This window comes from Cherax quadricarinatus, chromosome 41, assembly GCF_038502225.1.
Source record: "Cherax quadricarinatus isolate ZL_2023a chromosome 41, ASM3850222v1, whole genome shotgun sequence".
In the NCBI taxonomy this organism is placed as follows: domain Eukaryota; kingdom Metazoa; phylum Arthropoda; class Malacostraca; order Decapoda; family Parastacidae; genus Cherax; species Cherax quadricarinatus.
The window spans coordinates 12,294,429-12,308,561 of record NC_091332.1 but is presented as its reverse complement, the minus strand read 5'-3'; the positions used below and the strand labels follow the sequence as shown (position 1 = coordinate 12,308,561).

Genomic DNA, 14,133 nt, shown 5'->3' with positions numbered 1-14,133 from the left:
TTGTGCAAATGATAAGAAAGAGATGATTGTGGATGTTATGAATGAGAAGAAACTGGATGTCCTGGCTTTAAGTGAAACAAAGCTGAAGGGGGTGGGAGAGTTTCAATGGAGAGGAATAAATGGGATTAGGTCAGGGATTTCAAATAGAGTTAGAGCTAAAGAAGGAGTAGCAATAATGTTGAAGGATAAGCTATGGCAGGAAAAGAGGGACTACAAATGCATAAGTTCAAGGATTATGTGGAGTAAAATAAAGATTGGATGTGAAAAGTGGGTTATAGTAAGCGTGTATGCACCTGGAGAAGAGAGAAGTGTAGAGGAGAGAGAGAGATTCTGGGAAATGTTGAGTGAATGCGTGGGGAGTTTTGAATCAAGTGTAAGAGTAATGGTGGTTGGGGATTTCAATGCTAAAGTGGGTAAAAATGTTATGGAGGGAGTAGTAGGTAAATTTGGGGTGCCAGGAGTAAATGTAAATGGGGAGCCTTTAATTGAGCTATGTGTAGAAAGAAATTTGGTAATAAGTAATACATATTTTATGAAAAAGAGGATAAATAAATATACAAGGTATGATGTAGCACGTAATGAAAGTAGTTTGTTAGATTATGTATTGGTGGATAAAAGGTTGATGGGTAGGCTCCAGGATGTACATGTTTATAGAGGGGCAACTGATATATCAGATCATTATTTAGTTGTAGCTACAGTTAGAGTAAGAGGTAGATGGGAAAAGAGGAAGGTGGCAACAACAAGTAAGAGGGAGGTGAAAGTGTATAAACTAAGGGAAGAGGAAGTTCGGGCGAGATATAAGCGACTATTGGCAGAAAGGTGGGCTAGTGCAAAGATGAGTAGTGGGGGGGTTGAAGAGGGTTGGAATAGTTTTAAAAATGCAGTATTAGAATGTGGGGCAGAAGTTTGTGGTTATAGGAGGGTGGGGGCAGGAAAGAGGAGTGATTGGTGGAATGATGAAGTAAAGGGTGTGATAAAAGAGAAAAAGGTAGCTTACGAGAGGTTTTTACAAAGCAGAAGTGTTTTAAGAAGAACAGAGTATATGGAGAGTAAAAGAAAGGTGAAGAGAGTGGTGAGAGAGTGCAAAAGGAGAGCAGATGAAAGAGTGGGAGAGCGACTGTCAAGAAATTTTAATGAAAATAAGAAAAAATTTTGGAGTGAGTTAAACAAGTTAAGAAAGCCTAGGGAAAGTATGGATTTGTCCGTTAAAAACAGAGTAGGGGAGTTAGTAGATGGGGAGAGGGAGGTATTAGGTAGATGGCGAGAATATTTTGAGGAACTTTTAAATGTTGAGGAAGAAAGGGAGGCGGTAATTTCATGCACTGGCCAGGGAGGTATACCATCTTTTAGGAGTGAAGAAGAGCAGAATGTAAGTGTGGTGGAGGTACGTGAGGCATTACGTAGAATGAAAAGGGGTAAAGCAGCTGGAACTGATGGGATCGTGACAGAAATGTTAAAAGCAGGGGGGATATAGTGTTGGAGTGGTTGGTACTTTTGTTTAATAAATGTATGAAAGAGGGGAAGGTACCTAGGGATTGGCGGAGAGCATGTATAGTCCCTTTATATAAAGGGAAAGGGGACAAAAGAGATTGTAAAAATTATAGAGGAATAAGTTTACTGAGTATACCAGGAAAAGTATACGGTAGGGTTATAATTGAAAGAATTAGAGGTAAGACAGAATGTAGAATTGCGGATGAGCAAGGAGGCTTCAGAGTGGGTAGGGGATGTGTAGATCAAGTGTTTACATTGAAGCATATATGTGAACAGTATTTAGATAAAGGTAGGGAAGTTTTTATTGCATTTATGGATTTAGAAAAGGCATATGATAGAGTGGATAGAGGAGCAATGTGGCAGATGTTGCAAGTATATGGAATAGGTGGTAAGTTACTAAATGCTGTAAAGAGCTTTTATGAGGATAGTGAGGCTCAGGTTAGGGTGTGTAGAAGAGAGGGAGATTACTTCCCGGTAAAAGTAGGTCTTAGACAGGGATGTGTAATGTCACCATGTTTGTTTAATATATTTATAGATGGGGTTGTAAAAGAAGTAAATGCTAGGGTGTTCGGGAGAGGGGTGGGATTAAATTATGGGGAATAAAATTCAAAATGGGAATTGACACAGCTACTTTTTGCTGATGATACTGTGCTTATGGGAGATTCTAAAGAAAAATTGCAAAGGTTAGTGGATGAGTTTGAGAATGTGTGTAAAGGTAGAAAGTTGAAAGTGAACATAGAAAAGAGTAAGGTGATGAGGGTATCAAATGATTTAGATAAAGAAAAATTGGATATCAAATTGGGGAGGAGGAGTATGGAAGAAGTGAATGTTTTCAGATACTTGGGAGTTGACGTGTCGGCGGATGGATTTATGAAGGATGAGGTTAATCATAGAATTGATGAGGGAAAAAAGGTGAGTGGTGCGTTGAGGTATATGTGGAGTCAAAAAACGTTATCTATGGAGGCAAAGAAGGGAATGTATGAAAGTATAGTAGTACCAACACTCTTATATGGATGTGAAGCTTGGGTGGTAAATGCAGCAGCGAGGAGACGGTTGGAGGCAGTGGAGATGTCCTGTCTAAGGGCAATGTGTGGTGTAAATATTATGCAGAAAATTCGGAGTGTGGAAATTAGGAGAAGGTGTGAAGTTAATAAAAGCATTAGTCAGAGGGCAGAAGAGGGGTTGTTGAGGTGGTTTGGTCATTTAGAGAGAATGGATCAAAGTAGAATGACATGGAAAGCATATAAATCTATAGGGGAAGGAAAGAGGGGTAGGGGTCGTCCTCGAAAGGGTTGGAAAAAGGGGGTAAAGGAGGTTTTGTGGGCGAGGGGCTTGGATTCCAGCAAGCGTGCATGAGCGTGTTAGATAGGAGTGAATGGAGACGAATGATACTTGGGACCTGACGATCTGTTGGAGTGTGAGCAGGGTAATATTTAGTGAAGGGATTCAGGGAAACCGGTTATTTTCATATAGTCGGACTTGAGTCCTGGAAATGGGAAGTACAATGCCTGCACTCTAAAGGAGGGGTTTGGGATATTGGCAGTTTGGAGGGATATGTTGTGTATCTTTATACGTATATGCTTCTAAACTGTTGTATTCTGAGCACCTCTGCAAAAGCAGTGATAATGTGTGAGTGTGGTGAAAGTGTTGAATGATGATGAAAGTATTTTCTTTTTGGGGATTTTCTTTCTTTTTTGGGTCACCCTGCCTCGGTGGGAGACGACCGACTTGTTGAAAAAAAAAGAAGAAATATATATATATATATATATATATATATATATATATATATATATATATATATATATATATATATATATATATATATATATATATATATATATATATATATATATATATATATATATATATATATATATATATATATATATATATATATATATATATATATATATATATATATATATATATATATATATATATATATGCAAAACAACCACTCTGAAAGAATAGAGAAATTCCAAGCGTTTTCGTGACTACTCACATTATCAAGGAACTATAGTTCCTTGATAATGAGAGTAGTCATGAAAGTGCTTGGAATTTCTCTATTCTTTCAGAGTGGTTGTTTTGCATATTCTGAAATTACCTGCTTACTGTGATCTTATTGCATATATATATATATATATATATATATATATATATATATATATATATATATATATATATATATATATAAAATGTCGTGCCGAACAGGTAAAAATTTGCTATTTTGGCTTAAATAGCAACGCTCTTCTTGCTGAATAAGGCAGGCGAAAATTTGTGTATGCAATAATTTCGAAAATATCATTCTGAACCTAACGAAAAAATATATTTCATTGTGTTTGTTTATTATTAAATTATTGTAAACTTATCAAACATATTTAGTTGGATTAGGTTAAATTAAATTGCGCTTGTTATAATAAGGTCAGGCAAGTTTTCTAAGATTCTTTTGGTACAAAATTATTAATGTTTACATTAACATAAATGAAAAAAATATATATCTTTAAACATATAAGAGAGAATTTTAGAAAGGACTTTATTTTAAACGAGTTCTTTCTAATTGACTAGTTTTACCTATTCGGCACGACACACACACACACACACACACACACACACACACACACACACACACATATATATATATATATATATATATATATATATATATATATATATATATATATATATATATATATATATATATATATATATATATATATATATATATAATGTCGTGCCGAATAGGCAGAACTTGCGATCTTGGCTTAAATAGCAACACTTATCTTGCCATATAGGACAAGTGAAAATTTGTGTATGCAATAATTTCGCCAAAATCAATCTGAACCTAACGAAAAAAATATATTTCACTGTGTTTGTTTAGTATTAAATTATTGTAAACAAATCCAAATTATATTTAGTTGGGTTAGGCTAAAATAAATTGTTCTTGTTATAATAAGGTTAGGTAAGTTTTTTAAGATTCTTTTGGTGCAAAATTAAAATTTTTTACATTAACATTAATGAAAAAAATATATCTTTAAACGTATAAGAGACAATTTTAGAAAGGACTTAATTTTAAATGAGTTCTTGCTAATTGACCAGTTTTACATATTCGGCACGACATATATATATATATATATAAATGTATATATATATATATATATATATATATATATATATATATATATATATATATATATATATATATATATATATATATATATATATATATATCGTAAATACGATTGAGCTGCCAGGGTCAGTTTCTGGCGACTGATAAATACACCGCACAAACACATATACAGTCACACAAACACACGCGGGGACAGATGTGATTAACCCCCTACAACCACATATAGGTGAGTACACACACACATCCTGCCCAGATGTAAACAGTACCTCGTCAAAGTGTTTACGCTGCACACTAATATTAGTATTTTCTTGCATAAACTGTTATAAACATGTCTCTGGTTATGACATCTTCCTCACCTTCACCTAGCCACGACAGTTTCACCTTTACCTGGTTATGACATCTACCACACTTTCGCCTAGCCACGACAGCTTCACCTTCACTTGGTTATGACATCTTCCTCACCTTCACCTAGCCACGACAGCTTCACCTTCACCTGGTTATGATATGTTCCTCACCTTCACCTAGCCACGACAGCTTCACCTTCACCTGGTTATGACATCTTCCTCACCTTCACCTGGTCATGACATCTTCACCTTCACCTGGTTATGACATCTTCCTCACCTTCACCTAGCCACGACAGCTTCACCTTCACCTTGTTATGACATCTTCCTCACCTTCACCTAGCCACAACAGCTTCACCCTCACTTGGTTATGACATCTTCCTCACCTTCACCTAGCCACAACAGCTTCACCCTCACTTGGTTATGACATCTTCCTCACCTTCACCTGGTCATGACATCTTCACCTTCACCTGGTTATGACATCTTCCTCACCTTCACCTAGCCACGACAGCTTCACCTTCACCTGGTTATGACATCTTCCTCACCTTCACCTAGCCACAACAGCTTCACCCTCACTTGGTTATAACATCTTCCTCACCTTCACCTGGTCATGACATCTTCACCTTCACCTGGTTATGTAACTTGTGAGTACTTTGTGAATGAAGATGTATTAAGATGACTGAGAACGACTACCAGGGAGAACGACTACCAGGGAGAACGACTACCAGGAAGAATAACTACCAGGGAGAATGACTACCAGGGAGAACGACTACCAGGGAGAATGACTACCAGGAAGAATAACTACCAGGGAGAATGACTACCAGGGAGAACGACTACCAGGGAGAATGACTACCAGGGAGAATGACTACCAGGGAGAATGACTACCAGGGAAAATGACTACAAGGGAGAATGACTACGAAGAAGAATGACTACCAAGGAGAATGACCACTAGGGAGAATAACTTCCCAGGAGAATGATTACTGGGAGAATGACTTCCGGGAGAATGACTACCAATGAGAATGACTACCAGGGAGAATGACTTCCAAGGAGAATGACTACCAGGGAGAATGACTTCCAAGGAGAATGACTTCCAAGAATGACTACCAGGTAGAATGACTACCAGGGAGAATGACTACCAGGGAGAATGACTAACAAGAATGACTACCAAGGAGAATGACTTACAGGGAGAACAGCTACCAGGGAGAACGACTTCCAGGGAGAAAGACTCTAAGGAGAATGACTACCAGGGAGAATGACTACCAGGGAGAATGACTACCAGGGAGATTGACCACCAGGAACAATGACTTCCGGGGAGAATGACTGTTTGGGGAGCATTCTTACTAGATGGTCACCGCTGATGATTTTAAGATTTCATCTTGAAAATATAAGGTCAGACTAACTCATTTCTATCTTCTCCTTTCTCCCCACTTTGGTCTTCGTCCATTCCTTCTCCCTCCCTCCACTTTGCTCTTTTTCTGTTTTTTTCTTCGTCCACTCTGTTCCCTTCCTCCCTGCTTCCCTCTTCCGTCTGCTGCTGCAGTAAGCACAGGTCGCGTCGATCCTTCGAAGAGCTGACCTTTGTGAGGTGGTCATCAGGTCTGGTGAACTCAGAGTGGGGTCCCATTAGCGGTGGTCTCTACGCTAGACACCTCAAGAGATGGCTGGACCACTTTCCCCGTTCCAGCATACACGTGGTCAGCGGCGAAAACCTCATCATGGACCCCGCCGCCGAGCTCTGCAAGGTCCAGGTAACTAGGTGCAGCCAGATCACCAGGTGGGGGGCCAGGGGCCACCTGGTAGCTGACGAAGGCACACGTATTTGTGCTGTGTAGAGTTTTATAAAGTCAAGAGTGAATCGTTTATCATATGCAAGCTTGTTCTGCAAAGTGTGTCTTGCCTATATTGTCGGCAGTATTGGACTTCACTTGTACACAGATGGCAGCTGGAGATCCAGAGGCAGGCTGGGGTAAGTACGTAGGTAGTCTGGGGTAAGCATGTGACCTGCAGTAAGTAGTTTAAAATATCTTAATCTACGACAGCAATTAATGATCTACGTTGTGGGTCACTGACATTGACCTCCCTTCTAGGTAGAACTATGTTCCAAACCAGAAAACAATTAAACTTTATTATCAAATTATTATTATTATTAACTCTTTATTATATTGAGGGGAAACGGTAAATTATTGACTTAGGTAAGAGTCTGAACAACATGGTCTTGCAGAAGTCAGATATATGCAAAAAATTTTCGAAACAGAAAGTGATGTAGAGTTCTTGTGGACTCCATCTCAGTGATTTATTTAAAAATGATACGATTAGTAATGAGAGATAATCAAGTTTAGTTCAAGAAGAAAAAAAAAAGGCAGCTCCAGTTCCTTGCATCAAGAGCTTTCCATTATTTTTACTATACTAAACTTTCATTTCCTATTATTGACTGGTCACTCTGTGTGACCTTTTTTTTTTTTGCAAAGTTGTAAGAGGGATGGCAAGAATAGGGAGAGGAAGGACTGTGGTAGGATAGAGCGAGGAAATGGTTGTGGATAGACAGGAAGAATGCTAACGATAGTTGTGGGAGGATAGGGAGTAGTAAGTATGATTGTATGTAGACAGAAATAGAGAGACATAAGAAATATTGTAGGTAGATAGGACGCGAAAGAGGCAAGAAAGATTGTGGGTAGACAAGAGAGGTAAGAAAGGTTGTGAATAGACAGGAAAAGAGAGGTAAGAAAGGTTGTGAGTAGACAGGAAGAGAGAGGTAAGAAAGGTTGTGAGTAGACAGGAAGAGAGAGGTGAGAAAGATTGTCAATAGACAGGAAGAGAGAGGTGAGAAAGATTGTCAATAGACAGGAAGAGAGAGGTGAGAAAGATTGTCAATAGACAGGAAGAGAGAGGTGAGAAAGATTGTCAATAGACAGGAAGAGAGAGGTAAGAAAGGTTGTGAATAGACAGGAAGAGAGAGGTAAGAAAGGTTGTGAGTAGACAGGAAGAGAGAGGTAAGAAAGGTTGTGAATAGACAGGAAGAGAGAGGTAAGAAAGGTTGTGAGTAGACAGGAAGAGAGAGGTAAGAAAGGTTGTGAGTAGACAGGAAGAGAGAGGTAAGAAAGGGTGTGAGTAGACAGGAAGAGAGAGGTAAGAAAGGCTATGGGTAGACAAGAGGACAGGGGTAAGAAAGGTTATGGGTAGACAGGAATATAGATTAGAAAGGTTATGGGTAGACAGGAAGAGAGGTTAGAGAGGTTGTGGGTAGCCAGGAAGAGAGGTTAACAAGTCGTGGGTAGACAGGAGGAGAGGTAAGGAAGGTTAGTGTCCTAGCCACTTTGGGTGGGGTTTAAGAAAGTAGTTTTTGGCACACAGTAGCGCGTTCATCTTTGTGATCTGTTCTGTTAGTAATTTATATCTATATTTCCCTTGTTAATCCTGCTATACTATTTGACCTCATTATATAAGCCATCATTCTATAATCGCCCGTGAAATGTTTTTGTAACAACCCAGTATGTATCTATACGAGAGAGAGAGAGAGAGAGAGAGAGAGAGAGAGAGAGAGAGAGAATGAATAAGTTTACACAGTTTCCAGAGCAGATACGATCAGACCGTGGAGGCCGTGAATCTGTAAAGCCGGTCGATAAGACTTAAGAGACGGGGTCCTGCACACACAACTAAGTGAGTACACACACGGCTCCTCTTGTAGAACATCACCCTCCGTCCCCAGCTAGTGATGCAGCTCATGTCAGCTGTTTAAAACTGTTGAGGAGCTCATGTCAGGTATACAGAGCTGTTGTGAAGTTTATCTTACCCGTTTTGAGCTTTTAATATGTAAATTTTGCAGTGAACTGTGAAAAAAAATTTTTTTTTTTTTTTTTTTTTTTTTTTTTTTTCAACAAGTCGGCCGTCTCCCACCGAGGCAGGGTGAAAAAAAATATATATATGAAAATTCTTCTAGAGGAAGGGGAGGACAGGTTACTATATAGATGTTTTCAGAACACACACACAAACACACAAATACATATTCCAACACAGTTGGCGCACTATAAACTTTGCATATGTACACACAAACACACACACACACCCAGCACTGACACAACACTCAGTATTTACACGTTACACACAACACTATCACCCAGCACTGACACTCTTTTGGCATCTCTCACAGGAGTTCCTGGGGCTGCGGCGGGTGATCACAGAGAAGCATTTCTTCTTCAACGCCACCAAGGGCTTCCCATGTCTGGTGAAGCGAGAGAAGACGGGACGACCTCACTGTCTGGGCTCCTCCAAAGGACGCTCGCATCCTCCCGTCTCACAGACCACCTACAACATCCTCAGGGACTTCTACAGACCCTTCAACTTCAAGTTCTACAAGATGGTCGGTCACAACTTCCACTGGTAGTTAGTGTATTGGTTCCAGACCGTATCAAAGGATGCTTAACTGGCGGTGCTCTGAAGGTACTCTGACCAAGGAGTGTGTCAGTTTTCTGAAAATACTGCCACACTGCCCATGAAAGTGTATCAATGTCGTGTTGACTATGACGAAGGCGTGTATCAGTATCCTGAAGACACTGACCAAGGCGTGTGTCAGTGTTCTCAATCAGTGCCACACTGACCAAGAAAATGTCAGTGTTCTCGAAACACTGGCACACTGACAAGAAAATGTGTCAGTGTTCTCGAAACACTGGTACACTGACCAAAGAAAACTTCTCCCTCGTGTAGGACATTACGAGGTGTAGCCGTGTAGGCCGTGTGAAAACGAGAATTTTATATCAGGCCTATTGAAGACTTAAAGATTATAACAAGTGTGTATGATGCGCAACCCTGAGTCGGCACACTTTCATTATTATTATTATTATTTTGAACATGACAGGGTGTCTAGACAGTACAAAAAAATGCCACTGAGAATGGGATTAAATGTTTTTATGGCGGTATGTTCAATCAGGATGAATAACACTTGGAGAATGATAGGCCATTCGCATAATGAGGACCACTAGCAGGGCAGGGTGAATTCCACTACCCAGTACTATCATCATGGCGGCACATTCACTCAGAATGAGTGACACTTGCAGGAAGACTAGCACTCACAAGATGGGTGATGCTCCCAAGATGAGTGGCACTCATTGCTCAATGAACTTGTACCTCGGGGTGAAGTGAGCCACTTAGTATGGTCCACCATGGCTGGTCCTCACGCTCAGATGGTACCGTAAGCGGATGAGATACTATAAGTAGATGATATCATAAAAGCCAGCATCAGTGACCCGCCTCTAAGCCTGACGTACCCAACGTATCAGCAGAATATTGAGGGGCCTGGCCCTGCCTGGCCCTGCTTATTTCCTGACTGTTGTGTGACGCTGGTAATACCACAGCCAGGCGTACCTTCGCCATCCCACGCCTTGTGGGGATTCTTACCATGAAGGGCACCTCACCCAGGATATGCAGAGCCATGGTTTCATGCAGTAATTGTGTTTATCCATTACAAAGGTCGTGAATTCGTTTATCCATCAGCACAGGTCGTGTAGTCGTGTGTAAGGTAAAAGTAATTCTCGAACAAAAGACTGATTAAGTTTGGTCTTTCTGGATTGTCCCCATCAAGGTAGGTTTTCCACTCACAATGAAGGGAGTCAGCCAGGGCAGGCTGTAAGGAATACCAGACCTGCTATCACCTTTATACCAAACCTGCTATCACTTTTATACCAGACCTGCTATCACCTTTATACCAGATCTGCTATCACCTTTATACCAGACCTGCTATCACCTTTATACCAGACCTGCTATCACCTTTATACCAGACCTGTTATACCCTTTATACCAGACCTGCTATACCCTTTATACCAGACCTGCTATCTCTTTATACCAGGCCAGCTATACCCTTTATACCAGACCTGTTATACCCTTTATACCAAACCTGCTATACCCTTTATACCAGACCTGCTATTAACTTTATACCAGACCAGTTATACCCTTTGTAAGGATATATTTCGAGGTGAGCTGACACTAATAATTTTTCTTCTTACTTCAAAGATTCTCTTACAAAGGGGATAGCAGGTCTGATATTCCTCACAGTGTTGTTTACTCACAGTGCAGAAAGCATAAGAGTATATACTGGTTAACGTATTTATGGTTCTGTTCTGGAGTAACTACCACAGACAGCGATATTGGGATATTTGCTGTTTCGAGGGGGAGCCTCTAGCAAGACAGTGACAGTGTAAATGATGGTGAAAGTGTTTCTTTTTCGGGTCACTCTGCCTCGGTGGGAGACGGCCAATTATTAGTTATAATTCAGTGGGGATATGGTGACCATCATAACCTCAGAGTGATGCTCAAATTTATGTGAGAAGTGATACAGGCTAGCAGTGGTATTATAATATATATCTCTTCACGAAAATAACTGATGTGAAAAGTCCCATATTATGAAGCTCTGAATATATCATGCAATTCCTGCCGTGGGAAATGAATGTCTTGCATTTAGCGGACGGAGGATCGAGACTCCGTCAGTCATTGCGCTTAATAACTCTCATTGGTTTAGCGCTTCACATGAAACAAATAAAGTTATCCAGCGTGGCTGTGATACTTAACGTAATTGTTAGTCAGCAAATACCACACATTGCATATGTTGGTGCTGTGAACACCACACCACTGGCACAGCTGCACCTGCTCTTCTTCCCAGTTCCCCAGACCAAAATTTACACACGTACTTCTACTTTACAAAGTAAACACTCTTTATCATCCCAGTTAATAACAAATGCACTTGGCTCGTGTAAAAATTCGAACAGTATGTTTTTGTGGAGAAGCTGGCAGAGATATGCAAAAATCGGAGAGAAAGGAATTACTGGACACCATTTCACACAGACTTATTTCTACATGGTACGATTCATAAATTAGCTACATAAAGTACATTGAAAAAATCGAATGTAACCTTGGTCTGTGTCAAGCATTATAAATATTATCAAGAGAGAATATAATTAGAAGCTTAAGTGTATATTTAACACATTATTAACGCGAACGAAAAAAATATTTACGAAGTGATTTGCAATGTAGACAGACATATTTAAGTAGCCAGACTTCACCATGGTTACATCTGGCTGCTTGGCATACACACAGACGACGATCAAACTAAATGTTAAGCGTGCACTCAGCCTTATAGTCACTTTCTTTTACGCTGTGTGCTTTATCGAAATGTAAACAGACATTCAATATGGCGGACTGATGCGTAAACAAATATTCAATATGGGGGCAGCTGGGCGAGACAGTGTTTACTTTTACGATGGATAAGAGAGTAGACGGTGCTGCAGACTTCGGCGGTAAATTAAGGCCAATAAGAATAAAAATAATAATTAAAGTTAATAATAGAATAAAAAATATTTAAAGGTTTCCAAGAGGCTTTACGAATCAGAAAATAAGACAATCAGCAACCTCAGTGACAGTGTAGACTTCAAATTCCAAGTTGACATTTATGAGATAACGTCGTGACCCACGGATTCATGTGATCATGGGTGAGTCTATGTGATCATGGTTGAGACAGTGTGAGCATGGGTAAGTCCATGTGATCATGGATAAGACAATGTGATCATGGGTGAATATGTAATCATGAACGAGTTCACATGATTAATGGGCGAGTCCATATGATCATGGACGAGTTTGTGTTATCGAGTCCACATTATCATGATTGAGTTCATGAGACCATGACTGCAGAGGAGTCCATGCAACTATGGATCTAGAGTCCGACTTTCCCAAACTCATCCGACAGTGAATGGTTCAAGGTTCAGAGTGTCGAGCATTTGCAAGCAAATTTCCTTCGCGAATGTGATGAGAACGAGTGATGAGAACGTAAGTGTGATGAGAGAAGGAAACTATTGTGAGAAACAGTAACTATGGTGGTGACACTTGTCAATTCCTCTGAAGAAAAGACAAAGCTTGGAGAACAAGTTACCACTGGGGCAACGTTTTGCTCTGTGTAGAGCTTTATCGTGACAAAGCTCTACAGAGCTTTATCGTTAAAAAATTCTACAGAACTTTATCGCGACAAAGCTTACAGAGCTTTATAGTGAAAAAGCTCCACAGAGCTTTATTGTGACAAAGCACTACAGAGCTTCATCGTGGCAAAGGTCTACAGAGATTTATAGTGACAAAGCTCTATAGAATATTATAGTGATAAAGCTCTACAAAGCTTTATAGTGACAAAGCTCTATAGAACTTTATCGTGACAAAGCTCTACAGAGCTTTATCGTGACAAAGTTCTATATATATTTATCGTGGCAAAGCTCTACAGAGCTTTATCGTGGCAAAGCTCTACAGAGCTTTATCGTGACAAAGCTCTATAGAGCTTTATAGTGACAAAGCTTTACACAGAGCGACGCGTTCTCAGTAAAAGCTTGCTCGGCAACTTGTGTCTTCTCTTCACTATTGTTGACAATACGATATTTGCCTGAAAGCTTTCCTTAAAACACTAATGTGATTCGTGCCCTCACACCAGGCTGCTGCCAGCCCTCACACCAAGCTGCTGCCAGCCCTCACACCAGGCTGCTGCCAGCCCTCACACCAGGCTGCTGCCAGCCCTCACACCAGGCTTCTGCCAGCCCTCACACCAGGCTGCTGCCAGCCCTCACACCAGGCTGCTGCCAGCCCTCACACCAGGCTGCTGCCAGCCCTCACACCAGGCTGCTGCCAGCCCTCACACCAGGCTGCAGCCAGCCCTCACACTAGGCTGCTGCCAGCCCTCACACCAGGCTGCTGCCAGCTCTCACACCAGGCTCCTGCCAGCCCTCACACCAGGCTGCTGCCAGCCATCACACCAGGCTGCTGCCAGCCCTCACACCAGGCTGTTGCCAGCCTTTACACCAGGCTGCTTCCAGCCCTTACACCAAGCTGCTGCCAGCCCTCACACCAGGCTGCTGCCGGCCCTCACACCAGGCTGTTACCAGCCCTCGTAAAAGGCTGCTGCCAGCCCTCACTCCAGGCTGCTGCCAGCCATCACACCAGGCTGCTGCCAGCCCTCACACCAGGCTGCTGCCAGCCCTCACACCAGGCTGCTGCCAGCTCTCACACCAGGCTGCTGCCAGCCCTCACACCAGGCTGCTGCCAGCCCTCACACCAGGCTGCTGACAGCCCTCACACCAGGCTGCTGCCAGCCTTTACACCAGTCTGCTTCCAGCCCTTACACCAGGCTGCTGCCAGCCCTCACACCAGGCTGCT

The 14,133-nt window shown here is 41.2% G+C and overlaps 1 protein-coding gene across 1 annotated transcript in view; it reads left to right on the top strand.

Moving 5' to 3' along the window:
• Nucleotides 1–13,535, top strand: part of LOC128695898 (heparan sulfate glucosamine 3-O-sulfotransferase 6) — a 100,775-nt gene extending 87,240 nt beyond the window's left edge. The window contains exons 5-6 of the mRNA XM_053786839.2: nucleotides 6,500–6,707; nucleotides 9,107–13,535. Coding sequence (XP_053642814.1) covers nucleotides 6,500–6,707; nucleotides 9,107–9,340 — 442 coding nt within the window. The 3' untranslated portion in view covers nucleotides 9,341–13,535. The remainder of the gene's footprint in view (nucleotides 1–6,499; nucleotides 6,708–9,106) is intronic.
• Nucleotides 13,536–14,133: the final 598 nt, after the last annotated feature.